Source organism: Panthera tigris, chromosome B4 (assembly GCF_018350195.1).
Source record: "Panthera tigris isolate Pti1 chromosome B4, P.tigris_Pti1_mat1.1, whole genome shotgun sequence".
In the NCBI taxonomy this organism is placed as follows: domain Eukaryota; kingdom Metazoa; phylum Chordata; class Mammalia; order Carnivora; family Felidae; genus Panthera; species Panthera tigris.
Window position 1 is genome coordinate 132,449,113 of NC_056666.1, and position 15,874 is coordinate 132,464,986.

At 61.4% G+C, this 15,874-nt stretch overlaps 2 protein-coding genes across 10 annotated transcripts in view; one reads left to right on the forward strand and one right to left on the reverse strand.

The window, feature by feature from the left end:
• The window catches only part of SGSM3 (small G protein signaling modulator 3), a 51,827-nt gene extending 45,714 nt beyond the window's left edge, over positions 1–6,113 (forward strand). For both annotated transcript variants that reach the window (XM_042993356.1, XM_007079429.3), the window contains exons 7-22: positions 345–488; positions 727–922; positions 1,311–1,456; positions 1,684–1,908; positions 2,292–2,346; positions 2,569–2,696; positions 2,809–2,964; positions 3,134–3,188; positions 3,334–3,383; positions 3,542–3,694; positions 3,862–3,932; positions 4,062–4,110; positions 4,187–4,272; positions 4,989–5,111; positions 5,227–5,287; positions 5,544–6,113. In XM_042993356.1, coding sequence (XP_042849290.1) covers positions 345–488; positions 727–922; positions 1,311–1,456; positions 1,684–1,908; positions 2,292–2,346; positions 2,569–2,696; positions 2,809–2,964; positions 3,134–3,188; positions 3,334–3,383; positions 3,542–3,694; positions 3,862–3,932; positions 4,062–4,110; positions 4,187–4,272; positions 4,989–5,111; positions 5,227–5,287; positions 5,544–5,624 — 1,779 coding nt within the window. In that variant the 3' untranslated portion in view covers positions 5,625–6,113. The remainder of the gene's footprint in view (positions 1–344; positions 489–726; positions 923–1,310; positions 1,457–1,683; positions 1,909–2,291; positions 2,347–2,568; positions 2,697–2,808; positions 2,965–3,133; positions 3,189–3,333; positions 3,384–3,541; positions 3,695–3,861; positions 3,933–4,061; positions 4,111–4,186; positions 4,273–4,988; positions 5,112–5,226; positions 5,288–5,543) is intronic.
• Positions 6,114–6,234: 121 nt separating this feature from the next.
• Positions 6,235–15,874, reverse strand: part of MRTFA (myocardin related transcription factor A) — a 212,892-nt gene continuing 203,252 nt past the window's right edge. For 7 of the 8 annotated variants that reach the window (XM_042993350.1, XM_042993347.1, XM_042993351.1 and 4 more), the window contains 6 exons: positions 15,073–15,326; positions 14,724–14,895; positions 12,576–13,580; positions 11,495–11,659; positions 11,104–11,164; positions 6,235–7,721 (listed from right to left, as the gene is read on the reverse strand). In XM_042993350.1, coding sequence (XP_042849284.1) covers positions 7,204–7,721; positions 11,104–11,164; positions 11,495–11,659; positions 12,576–13,580; positions 14,724–14,895; positions 15,073–15,326 — 2,175 coding nt within the window. In that variant the 3' untranslated portion in view covers positions 6,235–7,203. The remainder of the gene's footprint in view (positions 7,722–11,103; positions 11,165–11,494; positions 11,660–12,575; positions 13,581–14,723; positions 14,896–15,072; positions 15,327–15,874) is intronic. The other variant, XM_042993349.1, reaches the window with a different exon arrangement.

Consider the following 15,874-nt stretch of genomic DNA (forward strand, 5'->3'; position numbering starts at 1 on the left):
GCACCCCTCACCTGGAGATCAGTATAGATTTCCGGGCCTCATTCTAGAGATTCTCATTCTGTGATTCTGGCTTGAGGCCCAGGGATCTGTCGTTCTGTTTTTGTAAGATCCCCTGGTGAATCTGGTGGTATCAGGTACACACTAGCTGAGCTCTAATCCTGAAGGAAGCACATACGCTTTGACCCAGAGCATTAGGAACCCTCATTCTGGGTGAGCCTGCCTGGGGTTTGTCTGACACGGAGGTCTCCCAGCCTCCCTCACAGGGTGGTGGCCTTAGGTGTCACCAGTGTGGAGGGTGCGGGCCTGCATCTCACAGGGCCTCGTTGTGGGTGGGCTGCTGGCAGATCGAGAAGGACCTGCTCCGCACCATGCCCAGCAACGTCTGCTTCGCCAGCGTGAACAGCATCGGGGTGCCCCGCCTGCGCAGGGTTCTCCGGGCGCTGGCCTGGCTCTACCCAGAGATCGGCTACTGCCAGGGCACGGGCATGGTGAGCACATCCTGGAGGGGGAAGGGGGTGTCCCCGCACTGGCGAACAGTGCCGTCCTGGGCAGTAGGATGGGTGGTAGGGCTGGAGGTGGGGGCCCCGCGGAGGGCCGGGGCTGCCAAGTATGTTGGTTCCAACCCCGAGGAGAGCGCGCGGTCTACGATGGGACCTCCGGGGCGGTGCCGCTTCTAGTTCACATGGAGACCCGGGTAGAGGCCCCTTGTCCCCCTGCCCTGGCCAGGTGGCTGCCTGCCTTCTGCTGTTCCTGGAGGAGGAGGACGCTTTCTGGATGATGTGCACCATCATCGAGGACTTGCTCCCCGCCTCCTACTTCAGCACCACCCTGCTGGGAGTCCAGACAGACCAGCGGGTCCTGCGCCACCTCATCGTCCAGTACCTGCCTCGCTTGGACAAGTTGCTCCAGGAGCACGACATCGGTAAGGGCCAGCACCCACCCTCTTCTCTGGGGTTGGGGGTCCTGTGTCCCTCTCAGGTATCACAAGTCTGAGGTCCCCAGATGCAGCCAGCAGCGGACAGGGCAGCCAACTGCGTTGGGAGGAAGGCTCCCACCTGGTGATGGCTGAGCCTAGACCCAGCACATCACAGTCTCTGTCGTGCTCTTGTTCTCTGGCAGCCTGTCTCGTCCCTCCCCTTGGAGTGGTCAAGGCTCTTGCTGCTCTGTGGGAGCTACCCTCCAGCTTCTCCCCAGCTTGTGTGCCTGGGAGCCCCCACCCCCCCCCACCCCCCCGCCTTTCATTCCATCCCCTGCTGGCTGTGCTGCCCATCCCTGGTCCCAGCCACAGGGGCTCCCGTCTGTGTCCACAGAGTTGTCTCTGATCACGCTGCACTGGTTCCTCACGGCCTTCGCCAGCGTGGTGCACATCAAGCTGCTGCTGCGCCTCTGGGACCTGTTCTTCTACGAGGGCTCCCTGGTGCTGTTCCAGACCACGCTGGGCATGCTGCGGCTCAAGGTGCTGCTGTAGCCCCGTCCCCACTGGGGCCGGACGCAGATGCTCTGGCACCCCTCCTCTGGGGGCCGAGTGGGGTTCAGCCTTCAGCTTCCTGTGGCCTGAGCACCGGCCCCTCCTGAGAGGCCCACGGGGGGGCCAGACCTGAGGACAGTGAGCAGGGTCCGCTCACGGGCCTGACGTTTGGCAGTGACGCTCCCTCCCCCCACTCCTTCCCTCGTGTGGCTCAGGAGGAGGAACTGATCCAGTCCGAGAACTCGGCCTCCATCTTCAACACGCTGTCAGACATCCCTTCGCAGATTGAGGACGCGGAGCTGCTGCTGGGGGAGGCCATGCGGCTGGCTGGCTCCCTCACGGACGTGGCCGTGGAGACGCAGCGCCGCAAGCACCTGGCCTACCTCATTGCGGACCAGGGCCAACTCCTAGGGACCAGTGCCACCACCAACCTGTCACAGGTGGGCCCATGAGGAAGGAGGCCCTACCTCACCCCCAGCGTGGGGGTCCTCGAGGAAGCCCGAAGTGAGAGAGGCTGCAGGGAACCCGCCAGCCCTTCCTTGCTCTGCTGCCCCCTCCCCAGCCCGGCACCCGGGGCTTGGCCCAGTCAGACCACAGCTGTGGAATGACCCGCTGCCCTTGGCCTTCTGTGCATCTCTGCTGTGACCTGCCGTTTGGCTGTGTGGCAGACCCAGCTTTGAACCGACTGCATTTCTGATGCTCAGAGCCGGCTGCGGAGGCCGTTTCAGATGAGGTGGCACAAGTGAGATGTTGGCCCCAGGAGGAGCTCGGTTAGCTTCACCACCCCTGCCGGCTGCCGCTGACCCACACTCCCTGCCTGCAGGTCGTGCGGCGCCGGACCCAGCGGAGGAAGTCTGGCATCACCTCCCTGCTCTTTGGTGAGAACTGCCATGGCTGCCGGTGCCAGGCTGGGTTCAGGGACTCCTTCCCTGCCTGCGAGTTCCAGCTTGTGGCTCCCAGCGCCCCAGCAGGGCAGGGTGGCGGTGTAGACCAGGAGGCGTCTGTCCTCAGACCCCCACGTGGACCCTGAGCATCCTTGGGGTTGGGGAGGGGGGTGCAGGCCAGGGGCCAGGGCTGCTATAGCTCACTGGGGCTCCCAGGGGAGGACGACCTGGAGGCGCTCAAGGCCAAGAACATCAAGCAGACGGAACTGGTGGCCGACCTCCGGGAAGCCATCCTGCGCGTTGCCCGCCATTTCCAGTGCACAGACCCCAAAAACTGTAGTGTGGTGAGTTGTGGGCTCGACTTGGGGGCTCTCCCTCCCTGGCCCCATCCTGAGGTAGCGGAGGCCCTGGCGAGGAGGCGCCTCTCCTCAGCGGACCTCTCTGCTGTTGGGGCAGGAGCTGAGCCCGGACTACAGCATGGAGAGCCACCAGCGGGACCACGAGAACTATGTGGCATGCTCACGCGGCCACCGGCGCCGAGCCAAGGCCCTGCTGGACTTCGAGCGACACGACGACGATGAGCTGGGCTTCCGCAAGAACGACATCATCACGGTGCGTGGGCACGTAGGCGCAGCTTCAGCGAGAGGTGGGGAGCTTGGCCGCGGGAAGCGGGGTGACCCCGGGCTGCCCAGGATCTGTCCCTGCTCCACCCACATGGCTGTAGGCACGGGGCCTGGGCAACCAAAGCTTTGCCTCCTCCTCCTCTCTGCCTACCGTGCAGATCATATCTCAGAAAGATGAGCACTGCTGGGTCGGGGAGCTGAACGGCCTGAGAGGTGAGGCCTCCGTCTGGAGGAGGGGTGGGCCAGGCATTGAAACCAGGAGCCCTTCTGTCACCCTCCGGCCTCAGCAGGAGCCGGGCTTCCTCAGCCTGCCGGCCTGCCCTCACGCGGCCCCCACGGGGCCCTGCTTCCCCCGCAGGCTGGTTTCCAGCCAAGTTTGTGGAAGTCCTGGATGAACGGAGCAAAGAGGTAAGAGGGCGCACAAGGTTCGGCTGCCCCTGGGAGCTGCTGCTGCCGCCTCAACCCTGGCGCATGCTGGCTGGTGGCAGTGGCTGTGAGGACGGGGAAGGGGTGTCTGGCCGCAGGCGTGGGACTGGGGCCTCTCAGACCCTGTCCCCCGCCGTCAGTACTCCATCGCGGGGGATGATGCTGTGACAGAGGGGGTCACGGACTTGGTTCGAGGGACCCTCTGCCCAGCTCTCAAGGCCCTGTTTGAACATGGGCTGAAGAAGCCGTCCCTGCTGGGAGGTGCCTGCCACCCTTGGCTGTTCATCGAGGAGGTAAGTCAATGGCTGGACCCACGTCCCCAACTGTCCTCCTTGAGCCCTTCCTTGGGCCCCGTAGAGCTGGCACAGGAGCTCATGGGTGGCAGTATGCGCTTGGTTGGACCCTGTGACTTTGATCTGGTATCTATCCTGGTGTCCCTTACACTCACCTTGACCCCCAGGCAGCAGGCCGGGAGGTGGAGAGAGACTTTGACTCGGTGTATTCACGCCTGGTGCTGTGTAAGACGTACAGGTAACAGGCCCAGCCACCCTGCCTAGCGTCCTCCTGGCAGGGTCTCCTGGCGGTTTTGGGGGGAGGGGGTGGGCACAGCCCGAGCCCTGCATGTCAGGGCAGCCACGGCAGCTTCGGTTCCTCCCTCAGGTTGGATGAAGATGGCAAAGTCTTGACCCCGGAGGAGCTGCTCTATCGGGTAAGTGGGTGGAGGGTGGTCCGGGCCTCCTGGGTTGGCAGCTGGAGCCCCCTGAGTGACAGCTGGGCCCTCCCAGGCTGTGCAGTCTGTGAACGTGACCCATGACGCTGCACACGCACAGATGGATGTCAAGCTCCGTTCCCTCATCTGCGTGGGACTCAAGTGAGTATCTGCCCACCGCGGGTCAGTGACCGTCCTGTCAGATGAGTGGTAGCCTGGGCCGTGGGCCTGTGGGGCAGCGGGGTGCCTGTGAGCTGGACAGACGAGGCAGCTGGGGTGCCTTCCGGGGTGCCAAGGGCCTTCCTCAGGTGCGAGACCAGCCATCGTTTTGTGGGCTGGGGAAGGCACACACTTCAGCAAGGTGACCGGTGAGGGGGCTCACCAGAAACGAGGCCACCACAGAGAACTAGGGAGGGGCCACCTGCCTGAGGGTAACTTGGGCATCTGTGAGGCCCAGACCTGGGTCAGGGTGAGTGTGGTGTCTAGATTTGCCACTTGGCAGAGGGGGCGACCTCCAGGCTGCTGTGACCCAGGCCAGGGTGGGAGGAGGGGTGGTTTGTGGTGGCAAAGCTCCCTGAGCTCAGAACGTGGCTGTGGGCCTCACTCCGGGGCTGACCAGCAGGGCTGAGGCCCCTGTGCAGCAGGTGTGGTGGAGTCTGACACAGAGGGAAGGAGCCGGGACGGGGCTGAGGGGAGCGAGGGCCATGGGGCAGGGGCCCTGGGGGATGGGTGGGCCCCTGCGCGCTGTCCCTCAGCGTGGGGGAGCGGGGCGCTCCTCAGAGACCTGGCTAAGAGTGAAGGCGCAGTCACCTGATGAGGTCACAGCGCGGGGAAGGCAGCTGGGGGTGGGCAGCCCACTCTTGCCCGCTTGTCCCCAGCGAGCAGGTCTTGCACCTGTGGCTGGAGGTGCTCTGCTCCAGCCTGCCTACCGTGGAGAAGTGGTACCAGCCCTGGTCTTTCCTGCGCAGCCCTGGCTGGGTCCAGATCAAATGTGAGCTCCGGTGAGTCCCCGCCCCTGCTTCGGAAGCCCTGCCCCGTGGCTTGGGGTGGGAGAAGCGGGGGCAGAGCCGCCCTGAGGGAGATTGACGGCCTCTCCACTCCCTCCCTCACCTCCAGCGTTCTGTGCTGCTTCGCCTTCAGCCTCTCGCAGGACTGGGAACTTCCTGTGAAGAGAGAGGTGGGTGGCTGGGGTCAGTCCTCAGCCCCACAGCCTGTCCTCCCCTCTGGGGGCCGCCTGGGGTGGGGCAGGCCAGGCAGCTGAGCTGGCAGATCGCCCCAAAGCTTCCTGGCCGGCTGAGGCGGGAGGGCCCGTGGGGACCCCAAGTGCCGGCATCACCTACACAAACCACTCCGGCCCCGCCACCTTGGGCTTTCCGTGCCGTGGCTCTAGCGCCTGCTGTGCGCCCATGACGGGGGACTGTCCCTGTGTGCAGGAGGAGAAGAAGCCACTGAAGGAGGGTGTTCAGGACATGCTGGTGAAGCACCACCTGTTCAGCTGGGACATAGACGGGTGATGCTCCTCCTTCGGTGGCCGTCAAGCCCACACCTCCCCCAGGCACTAGGCTCCCGAGCAGCCCCCTCCTCAAGCAAGCAGAGAACAGCACGGTCCTGGCCGGTCTTGGGCCTGCTCTGGGATGGGGTCTGAGGTGGCCCAGGCCCATTCTCAGCTGCGGGGTCAAGGGAAAGACGCACTTGAGCTCTGGCCAGGCACCATGACACAGCGGGACGCCACCTGGGGGCACCCAGGAGTGTCACGGGAGGACAGTGGGAGGCAGGAGCAGAAGGTGGGGCTCAGCCTATTTTTCCCGGTTCCCCGGGGGAGGGCTCTGCACAGGCATTTACAGAGACCCCAGGCCCCAATTTCAGAGTTTGTACCGACCAAAAACCTTGTGAGGAGGTGGAGAGCCAGGTCTGTTGTGTCAGTTTTTGCTCAGGAAGGGGATGGGGGTGGCCAGAGGCTCCCTGGCCTCTTTGGTTTGTAAATAAAGTGTGTCTTTGAGAAATCACCTCTTGTCTTCTGTCCAGCCAGGGCCACAGCTGTATGTCCAAGGTTCTGTCCTTCCTGGAATCATCTAGAAAGCCTAGGACCCAGCCATACCACCCACCTGTTCCGTGAACAAAAATGGACCAAAGTCAGTGTTTTTGTTTTTATTTTAAAAAAAGTCCACACAGCTTCCCGACCTCTGTCCCGGCACTGGTTTGGTGATTCCATCCCTAATCCCATTAATGATAGTGACAGGCCAGAGGGAGCTGAGGAGGCCTCAGTTTGAGGGCTGACGCCCCCCCCCCCCCCCCCACCTCCCGTCCCAGGGCCATGGTGGCTGCGATGAGGCAGCGGGACGGAATGTGGGCGGGTGGCCAAGGAGGCACCTCTGCCCTTGTGGCACAAGTACGGAGCAGGGCACAGGTGGGGCACAGGCGGTGGCAGGGTGTCTACATGTCAAACACGCGTGATGGGGCTGACGAAGGCTGCATCTAACCCCAGGAGCAGTGGTCTCTGGGCCCTTCTATATTGTGCACAGGATGGGAGGGAGCTCCAATCCACCTCCCAGCCCCCAAAAATATATGTATATATATGTATGGCGATATAGAATATAGAGGTATATACACCTGTACAGAAAACGTTTGCCACCAACCGTTAAATGGTTACACTACACCAAGACACTAAAATGGCAAGGGGCTCCCCTCCCAGAAGCCTGGGACCCTGGGGTTGGCATCGAGGGGATGGGGAGGTAGAGGCCCAAGCTGGTTTCTTCCCTCATAGGGAAAAGGGGACTAGAAGGAAAGAGAGTGACCCTGGGCCTCGCCTGCCTGAGCCAACCGCAGCCAGACTGCACCTCCGACCTCACAAAAGGAGGTCAATAGAACGGCCCTGGCCTGTCCGGGCCTCCTGAACTCTGGGGTTAGACCAACGCTGCTCCTTGGCAGCCTGTCTCCTTGGTGAGTCTGAGCCAGGGGGCGGCACGGCCTGCTCCAGTCTCCTGGGGCAGGGAGAGCAGGGCCTATGATTGTCAGGACTCACGACCACACAGAGGTGGGATCAGGCTCTCCCCAGCTTCCAGCCCCTCCCATCCTGGCCCTGCAGCCCGAGAGCTACAAGCAGGAATCCCAGTGGAGTTGCAAGTCGTGACCATCGAGGAAGTCCGTGGAGAAGAGGCTGGGGGTGGTGGTGCCGAGCGGGGCCAGGCTGAGCACGGGGCCTCCCGACGACAGCTCCAGCCAGTCCATGCTGTCCAAGTGGCCGTCGGCCAGGTCCAGGCCCACGCTGCTGGGCTCGGGGGCAAAGTGCAATTCCGAGGTGTCCATGGGTGAGGGGGGGTGGTCCAGGATAGCAGAGCTGCTCAGCATCTGGCTGTGGAGGTCGTCAATGAGGGAGAGGGGCTCTGGCCCCTCGTGCCCGCTGGTCAGCAGGGGCAGCCCCGTGCTGCTCTCCAGGAAGTCCTCCAGGCGCCCAGGGAGGGCAGGTGAGCCTGAGGGAGGTGGCGTGGCCTGGGGGAGCTCGGCGGAGGGTGGGGACGGTGCGGCCAGGGGCGACCCGCAGGTTGCTGTCGAGGGGGGCTTCTCTTTCCCTGGTAGGGATGGTGGTGGCTCCTTGAAATCTGCTGAGATTTCTGCCAAGCAAGAAAGTGAACGGATGTCAGAAACCAGGCCTGATTAATCAGGACCCGAAGCTGGCCCGACTTTATACCACATACAAAAGTTAACTCCAGATGGGTCAAAGGTCTAAATTCAGGAGCTTAAACTACAAAACTCTTAGAGGGAAATGGGAAATCTTCGCTGGACTCGTCAACGATTTCTTGGTTGTGACACCAAAAACACAGGTAATAACAACAAAAATACACACACTGGACCATATAAAAATTTAAAACTTTTGTGCGTTGAAAAGACCATCAAGAGAAAAGACAGTCCGTGGAATGGGAGGAAATGTCCACACACCATGTATCTGATGGGTCACATCCAGAGTGAAGAACTACAACTCAACCCCAAGGAACCGAAGGCAGAGACCCCACAAGATCTGCAAAGGACCCGTAAGGACAGGAAAAGATGCTCAACCTCATTAGTCACTAGGGGAAAGGCACGTCAAAAGTATAAGGAGACACCACCTTGGGGCACCTGGGTGGCCCAGTGGGTTAAGTGTCCGACTCTTGATTTTGGCTCAGGTCATGATGATCTCACAGTTCATGAGTTCAAGCCCTACGCTGGGGCTCTGTGCTCTCAGCACAGAGTCGGCTTGGGATTCTCTCTCTCCCTCTCTCAAAATAAATAAATAAACTTAAAAAGAAAAAAAAGATAACCACCTCACACCAAGTCAGCTATTATTTTTTTTTTAAAAATCCAAAGTGTTGGTGAGGATGTAGAGCAGTCCGAAACCTTGTGTGTGGCTGGTGTGAATGAAAATGGCGCAGCCGCTGCGGGAAGCCATGCAGGCTAGTGGGCCGGTGTTCACAGCAGCAGTACTCACAACAGCCAAAGGCGGAAACAAGTCAGGTGTCCACCAACGGACGAGCAGATGAGCGGCGTACTCTATCCCTACAGCGGGCTACCATTCGGCCACAAAAAGGAAGGAAATTCTGACACCTGCTACAACACGGATGAACCTGGAGGGCATTCTGCCACGTGAGGCAAGCCAGAAACCAAAGGACAAAATAATATAGGATTCCACTGATGCGAAGCTCCCTAGAATAGGCGAATTCAGAGCCAGAAAAGAAAACAGAGGTTACCAGGGGCTGGGGGGAGGGGAAGGGGGAGTTACCATCTACTGGGAAACAAGTGTCAGTATAGGATGACGAAAAAGATCTACGAATGGATGGTGGTGATGGTTGCACAACACTGTGAATGTATTTAATGCCACTGAATTGTGCATTTTGAGATTAGAATGGCAGATTTTCTCTGTGTTTAACCACAATAATAAAAAAAAAAATTCTGCAGAAACCAGGCTTGCTCCTGGCCCTCCCGGTCCTCTCCCCACCCCCGTCCCCTCTGGGCATGCCGACCTCCCCAAGCTCAGTCTCCCCAGCTGCCACCACGGGGGGCCCTGCTGGCCCCCACCCACCCCGTCCAAAGGCCTTCTCCGGCACAGATGCCCTGGCTCTGGCCAGTTGTGTGTTTTTTGGGTGGCAGGCAGCACGCCCGGCTCCCTTTCTCTGCCATCTCTTCACTGCTTGGGCTCAAGGCCTGGCCTCCTCCCTCTGCTTCCGGCACAATCTCGGTTTTCCCAGGAACTCCCCCTGTCTGTGCCCAGGCCTCTGTCCCGGGCTCTAGACCAGCCTCCGACCGCCTGCGAGCACCGCCCAGCCTAGCCACCTCAGTGCCACCTGTGCTTGTTAGAAATGTACCTCAGGCCCCACTGTAGACTCCAGAACCTGTGGAGGCTCCTAGGAATCCATGACCTTGAGGGGAACAACAGCTATTAAGCTCCGCGGGATTTCTTTTTTGAGATAAAATTCACCATTTTATTTATTTTTAAAACATTTTATTCTTTAAAAGAATAAGTTACTTAAAGTACTCTCTACACCCTACATGAAGTTCCAACTCACAACCCCCGGATCAAGGGTCACATGCTCCACACAGACCGAGCCAGCCAGGCGCCCCCAGGAGTCACCATTTTAAAGGGTACCATTCCATGGCCGAGCTCTTGCTTGACCGGTACGTCTCGCTAACCCTCTCCCTACACCAGCACTAAAGCCCTCAGAGAACCTCCACAAGCTCCCGCAGCTCCCACCGGGCGCCGTGCCCTCCCCGCACTCGGGGACCTCCTCCACCAGCATGCGAACAGGCTGGCTCTCTGCTCCCTTCGCAGGAAACCCTCTGCAGAGAGCTCTCCAGACCAGCTGGCTCCTCCAGCCCCAGCCCCTTGCCCACGTCCCACTGCGGAGCCCTGGTCGAGGCCACCACTGGCCACCACAGTGCTAACCCCGTGACCAGGTCTGGGTCCCTGTCTCCCCCGACTGCCCGGTGACAGCCCCGGACTTCAGGACTTCACCATCTTGAAGGCACCCTCCCACTCTGCCCACGGCCATACGTCATCTCGTGCCCCTGGGTTCCGCCTCACCCTCCTCTCTGCTCGCCAGATCTCCTGGCTCTGAACGTCAATCCCGATGACAACTCCCGGTACCTGCCTTCACGTGACAGACTGCCCTGCTTGGCGGTCTCGGGAGACACACCTGAGCCTGACGGGCTGCACTGATGCAGCGCGCCCCCCGCGTCTCACCCCGGAAGTCCTGCAGCTGCAGGCTGGTGACTCCGGCCGAACCCTTCATACCCTCTCGTCCATGGCTGCTCTCCTGTCATCCCACCACATGCCTAGTCCGTAAGAAAAGCCACTAGCTCTGTAAAATACACCCACACTCAGGTGCTTCTCCACTTCCCTACTACAGCCTGACCCAGGCCCCCTGGCCTCACCTGGATTCCCACAGCTGCCCTTCCAGCTGGAACAGCCCTCCACTTGACTTCATCCAGAGCCCAAGTCCTGCTCGGCGCCCGTGAGGGCTCGTGCTCTGCCCCGACGTGCACCTCCTCCCCCTCTCCCTCCTGCGCTCATGCCGCTCCTCCAACACACCTGGCCTCACGGGTGCCCCCCAGGGAGCTCAACAAGGCCAACCCAACCGCTCTCAGGCACCTCAGACCCTCCCCCCCCAACTTTCCATAGTATTTACTCCTCACACGTGATCACACTAGACCGTGCAAAGGCAAATGTCTCCGTTTTGCTCATCACTACACCCCATGCTGCGGGGACAGTGCCCACCACGCAGTGGGTGCTGGGGTAAAGCACTGCTACTTGAGGGCTGCACCCCCTAGCTGGTTCTTGCCCAAGCCATGGAGATGGGACGTGTCTCAGCTGTTGTTACATCCAAACTATGGGGCCTTTCGTCCATTAAGTGTCCTTTCCATAACTAGACAAAAATCAATACATCAACCACCCCAGGACTGAAAACAATCTCTGAAAAAAGGAGAAGGTTGGCTGGGGAGGCAGCTTGGGAGTCTCGGCTTTACCTCCACTCTGAATAAGAATGTCAAACAGGTCATCCATCTGTTGGCTGGAGGAACCATTTTCCTGTGAAACAAAATAGCAAAAAAAGAAAAAAAAAAAAAAAAAAAAAGATGACAATCTAGAACAGGAGGCTCCCAGCCTGGCTCAGGGCAGAGCCCCTTCCTTCTGCCCTTGAGCCAGCAGCCAAACCTGCCGAGTCCACCGGCCTGTGCTCAGGCTCCCAGAGCTCGCTCATTCTGCCCCCCAGCCCCGCAAGGCCCACTCTGACCCTGTAACACCCACTCCTGCCTGCCCCTATCCTCCAGCTGGGCTTGGGGGCGGGGGGGGCGGGAATTGTGGGAGCCCAGCCCAGCAGCCCAGGCAGCCCCCCACCCTGGCCAGGCCCCAGTCTACCTTCTTCACCTGCTGTCTGGGCTGTTGGCTCACAGCTTCCTCATAGCCAGGCGGCTCCTTCTTCAGCAGAGAAGTGGGGGTCCCAAAGAGGGGCTGTGATGGGTGCTCTGGGTCCATCTGGGCTGGTGGGCCAGGGGCTGCCGGAGAACCAGGCTGGGACAAGGGCTGGACAGGAGAACAGTGAGAGAACCGGTGACGGCATGAGGAAAGGAGGCCCAGGGCCCTGCACAATCCGGGAGGGCAAGGCAGGGGCGCCTACCTTCTGGGCCGGGACCACTTGTTAGCTGCCCTGGCTTTTAGGAAGCCTGCATGGAAGCCATCGGGGCAGAAAAGGATAGGGGATGGGGGAAGCCCTGACCTCTGACGCTGCAGAAGGTGGGGTAGACATGAGGCCACTGGCCACGTGGGTTTGGTACCAGCCACCTGGGAAAGGAGGGGTTCTGGGCTCCTTCAGCCTCTCCTCCCCGTCTGCCTGAGGCTGCTCAGGGGCCTCGGTCTCCCATCCTGAGGTGCCTGGTTCCTGTCACTGTCCTCTCCTCCGCCCCAGAGCTCTGCAGGGCCGAGAAGCCACGCGAAGCCTAAAGCAGCCTCACCTTTGGACCGGGCAGGGTGGAGGGTCTGGGCTGTGAGGGTGGCAGCAGCAGGGAGCTGGCTGCCAGCACAGCATAGTGGGGGTCAGCTGGCTTCTCTGGGCGTGGGAGGGGAGTCGGGCTAGCACCAGGCTCGGCCTCTCCCAGGCTAGGGCTTCCCTGACCCTCACCGGGGCCTGTCCCACCCCTACGGAGCAGAGGCGGGCATGGTCCCCGGCCTGGGTGGGGGCTGCCCAGGTCCAGAGCTGGGCAGTCCCTGATGGCTCCACCCTCGTGGCTCTGGGGTCCTGGGCAGCCCCCTTAATCTTCCCAAGTCTCGGCACCCGTCCTTGGTGACGTGGGGATGGTGACCCCTCATTTTAGAGGATCGAGTGGAAGGTGAAGGGAAACCAGCCCAGTCTGCCCAGCCATGGGGGCGCCTGGTAAACGGGGCTGTCACCAGAGCATCTTCACGGTCTCCCCCAGCCCCTGCCCCTCCTCCACCCAGGTACCTGCTGGGGGCTCCCGCCGGCCAGGCCGGGGCTGTCCACGTTCTTATTGGTCACGGTGAGGACAAGGTGGGTCCCTGTGGAGTCGGTGATGAGGGTGGGAGGTGTGACCCCCCTGAGGACGCTGGGGCCCTGTGGGCCCAGCAGCAGCGGGGGAGCGGGGGCTGGCTCAGGCTCCGGCAGCACGGCTTCCTGCTTCACCACCACGGCTGGGGGCACCAGGGGACAAGCGTCCGCGTGGTGGGCAGCGGGGGCCGCCAGGCTGGGGCTGAAGGGGTGTGCGGGACCCGGGGGCTGCCGGCTCAGCTGGCAGCTGGAGAAGCTGCTTTCCTGCTTCACTGGGGTGCTGAGGGGGGCGGGGGCGGGGCCGGGCTGCTGCGCCCGCTTCTCCTGCTCCAGCTGCAGCCTCAGCCACTCCACGAGCTGCTGTTTCTGGCGCAGCATGCGGGTCAGCTCCTCGATCTGCTTGTCCTTTTCCTGCAGCATCTGGTCCTTGTCACGCCCCTCCAGCTCGGCCCGCACCCCGGGGCTCCGGCAGCAGGACCCGGGCCGGGGGCCCTCCTCCTTCACAAGGATCTGTAGCGGTGAGGCCTGGAGGGTGAGCTGGGTCAGCGGCGACGTCACCATCTCTCCAAAGGTGTCCCCGGGTGTGGAGTTCTCATCGCCCGTGCTGAGCAGTGAGCGCTCCGAGGGGGTGGGAGACACGGGGGGCGTAGAGCCCGTGCTGCCAAATTTCACCACTCCGTTACCGGTCACCGTGGCCACCACCACCTCAGCCGGGGCCAGGCCCGCTGCCACCAGGGCAGGCCCCGTGCTTAGCCGGGTGGCCGGGAAGGCGACCACCACCTCACCAGCCTTGGGCAAGATGGAGGGGGCAGCAGGGCCCTTGGGGGCTCCCGGGGCAGGGCTGACTTGTTCCTGGTATGCACGCAGGCGCTCGATCAGGTCTGTCTTGGTGCCTGAGACGGGCAGTGACCGCAGCTTTAGCTCCTGCTTCAGCTCCGCCACCTGCAAGGGGCCGAGAGTCAGGGCCGCAGAGCGACAGAGAGAACTGGGTCCAGGCAGGAGGGCAGTCGGGGAGGTGGGAAGGACGAGCCTTTTGTCCACCAGGATTCATTCATCTGGGTCCCGCTGGTACTGCAGATACAGGAGCCCCTGCCCCTCCCACAGCCTGGAGGGTGAGACGTGTGTGTGTGTCCCGGGCCCATCCTCCTCCACCTGGGCACGATGGTCCCTCAGCTGTCCCCAGCCCCAGCGCAGTACCTGCTGCTCAATTACTTAATTGAACCAACTGGATTTTACAGGTGAGAAAACAGACCACAAAAGTAAAATGACTTCCAGATCTCACCCAGCAAGCAGCAGAGTTCGAAGTTAAACCCAGGTCTGATGGACCCTGGAGCCTGTGCCTAGCCACCTACACGAGGGCTGCATCCTACTGGGGTCGGATCATGACTCGGGAGGGGCTGGTCTGCTTCTGAGGACAGACCCTCCGGGGAGAGTTTGGTCTGTTCCATCTTCTGATCAGGGCAGAAGAAACCGGCCAGGCCCTGAGCATGACCCACCCTCTGAGGTCCCAGGACACGAGCAGGGTCAGTGTCCCAAGCCCCAAACTATTTTCCCAGGCAGATGAACCACGTGTGTGCAGCACATTCAGTGGGGCGCTAACGGACAAAGTAGAAAAGGTGGGGAATTGAAGTCGGCGGCCCCACATTTGAATCCTGGCTCTGCCACCGGCCGGGTCTGACACCTCCGACGAGCTCCTCTGCCCTCAACACCTCCACGTGCTCATCCCGAGGCAGTGGGGACAGTCCCTATTTCTCATGCCACACGGCAAAGGCGAAGGAAGAGCAGTCACATAAGAAGGCTTGATAAGCCCCAAGGCCCTAGACAGACGCCGGCTGCGGTACTTAATGGTAAGGACTGTGATGACAAGGCAGGTATCACGATGACCGGGGCCAGGCGAGCCTTGGGGCAGGTTCTAAGGGCCTCTGCTGGAGGAGACCAGAGTCCGGAGCTCTGCTCTGCCTACCACCGCCGTGGGTCTTACACCGGCTGCTTTCCCCACATAGAAACACTAGGCCAGACCCCAGGGGGAAGGCCAGCCTGGCGGCGGTCCCAGTGTCCCAGCAGGAAGGGGGCTCGCCCACCTACCTTCATGTCATCCAGGTTGGCAGGCAGGGCTCCCGGCTTGCCAGTCAGTGAGGTGCTGTTCTGACGTGCCAACCCACTGGGACCAGGAGCACCCGAGCTGGAGCCGCTACCGGTAGTGGAGAGGCTGCGTATCGGGGGGGCCCCGCCGCTTCCCGGGGCCTCACCTGCGGGCCTGAGAAGAAGGAAAGGTAGCGATGAGAGCCTGGCCAGCATCACCCTTGGGGCAGAGACGGGTGCGGGGCGTGAGGATCCGGAACAAAGCCTCCTTAAGGATCTGGGTTCACCCGCACCGGGCCCGGCGTCGGCCAGTCGGGCGGGGTAGGGGTGATGGTGGCGAGCGGGTTCCTACTTTGGCGGGGCGGGCAGGATGGTCTGGTAGTTATAGTGCTGCTGCTGCTGCTGGTTGAGGATCTGGAGCTGGAGGAAGAGCTGCTGCTGCTGCAGGATCTTGGCATAGGAGGAGTCCATGGCGGGCGCCCCCTTGTCCTGCTTTTGGTCCGGGGGGATGTACTGGTGATACTTGAGCTTCTTCACCTTTGGCTTCAGCTCCTTGGCTTTCTTGCTGCGCTGCGACTTCTCACTGGCAGACTTGGGTTGGCTTTGCTGAGGGCAGAGGAGACAGCAGGCGCCCATCAGGGGGCAGCGTGGGGCTTCTGAGAAGGACCCGTCCGCTCCCCCGCTACCGGACAGCGGCCTCATCAGTGGCCACGAGCGTGCCGGGGGGAGGCCGGGCACAGCCCCTCTTTCTTAAAAGAGCCTCTGGCCCGGAGACTAATCAACCAAATGCGGACGTCACCATGACCTCCAGCTAAGAGTAAACACAACGAAGTACCGAACAGCTGGTGGATGGAGCTCACAGCCTCCACATCAGGTACTTCAGGAGACGTGTCACCCCGAGCGCCGGGGGCTGGGAGCCAGCCCACAAGGCTGAGGAATCCCCCACGCAAGAGGAAGGGGAGACAAATAGATTTACGCTGTTCTTTCAAATGTGTATGGATAAAGAAAGGCACCAGTTGTGCGATAAGGAACAGGCTTGAGGTGGATTTTTGGAGGAAAAACTCCGACATCTGTGGCCGCCAGGAATAGACCCCAGAGGTGAGAGGCACCCGGAAGAATGAACGGCCTGGGCACTGCGACCCTAGTGGGGCAGC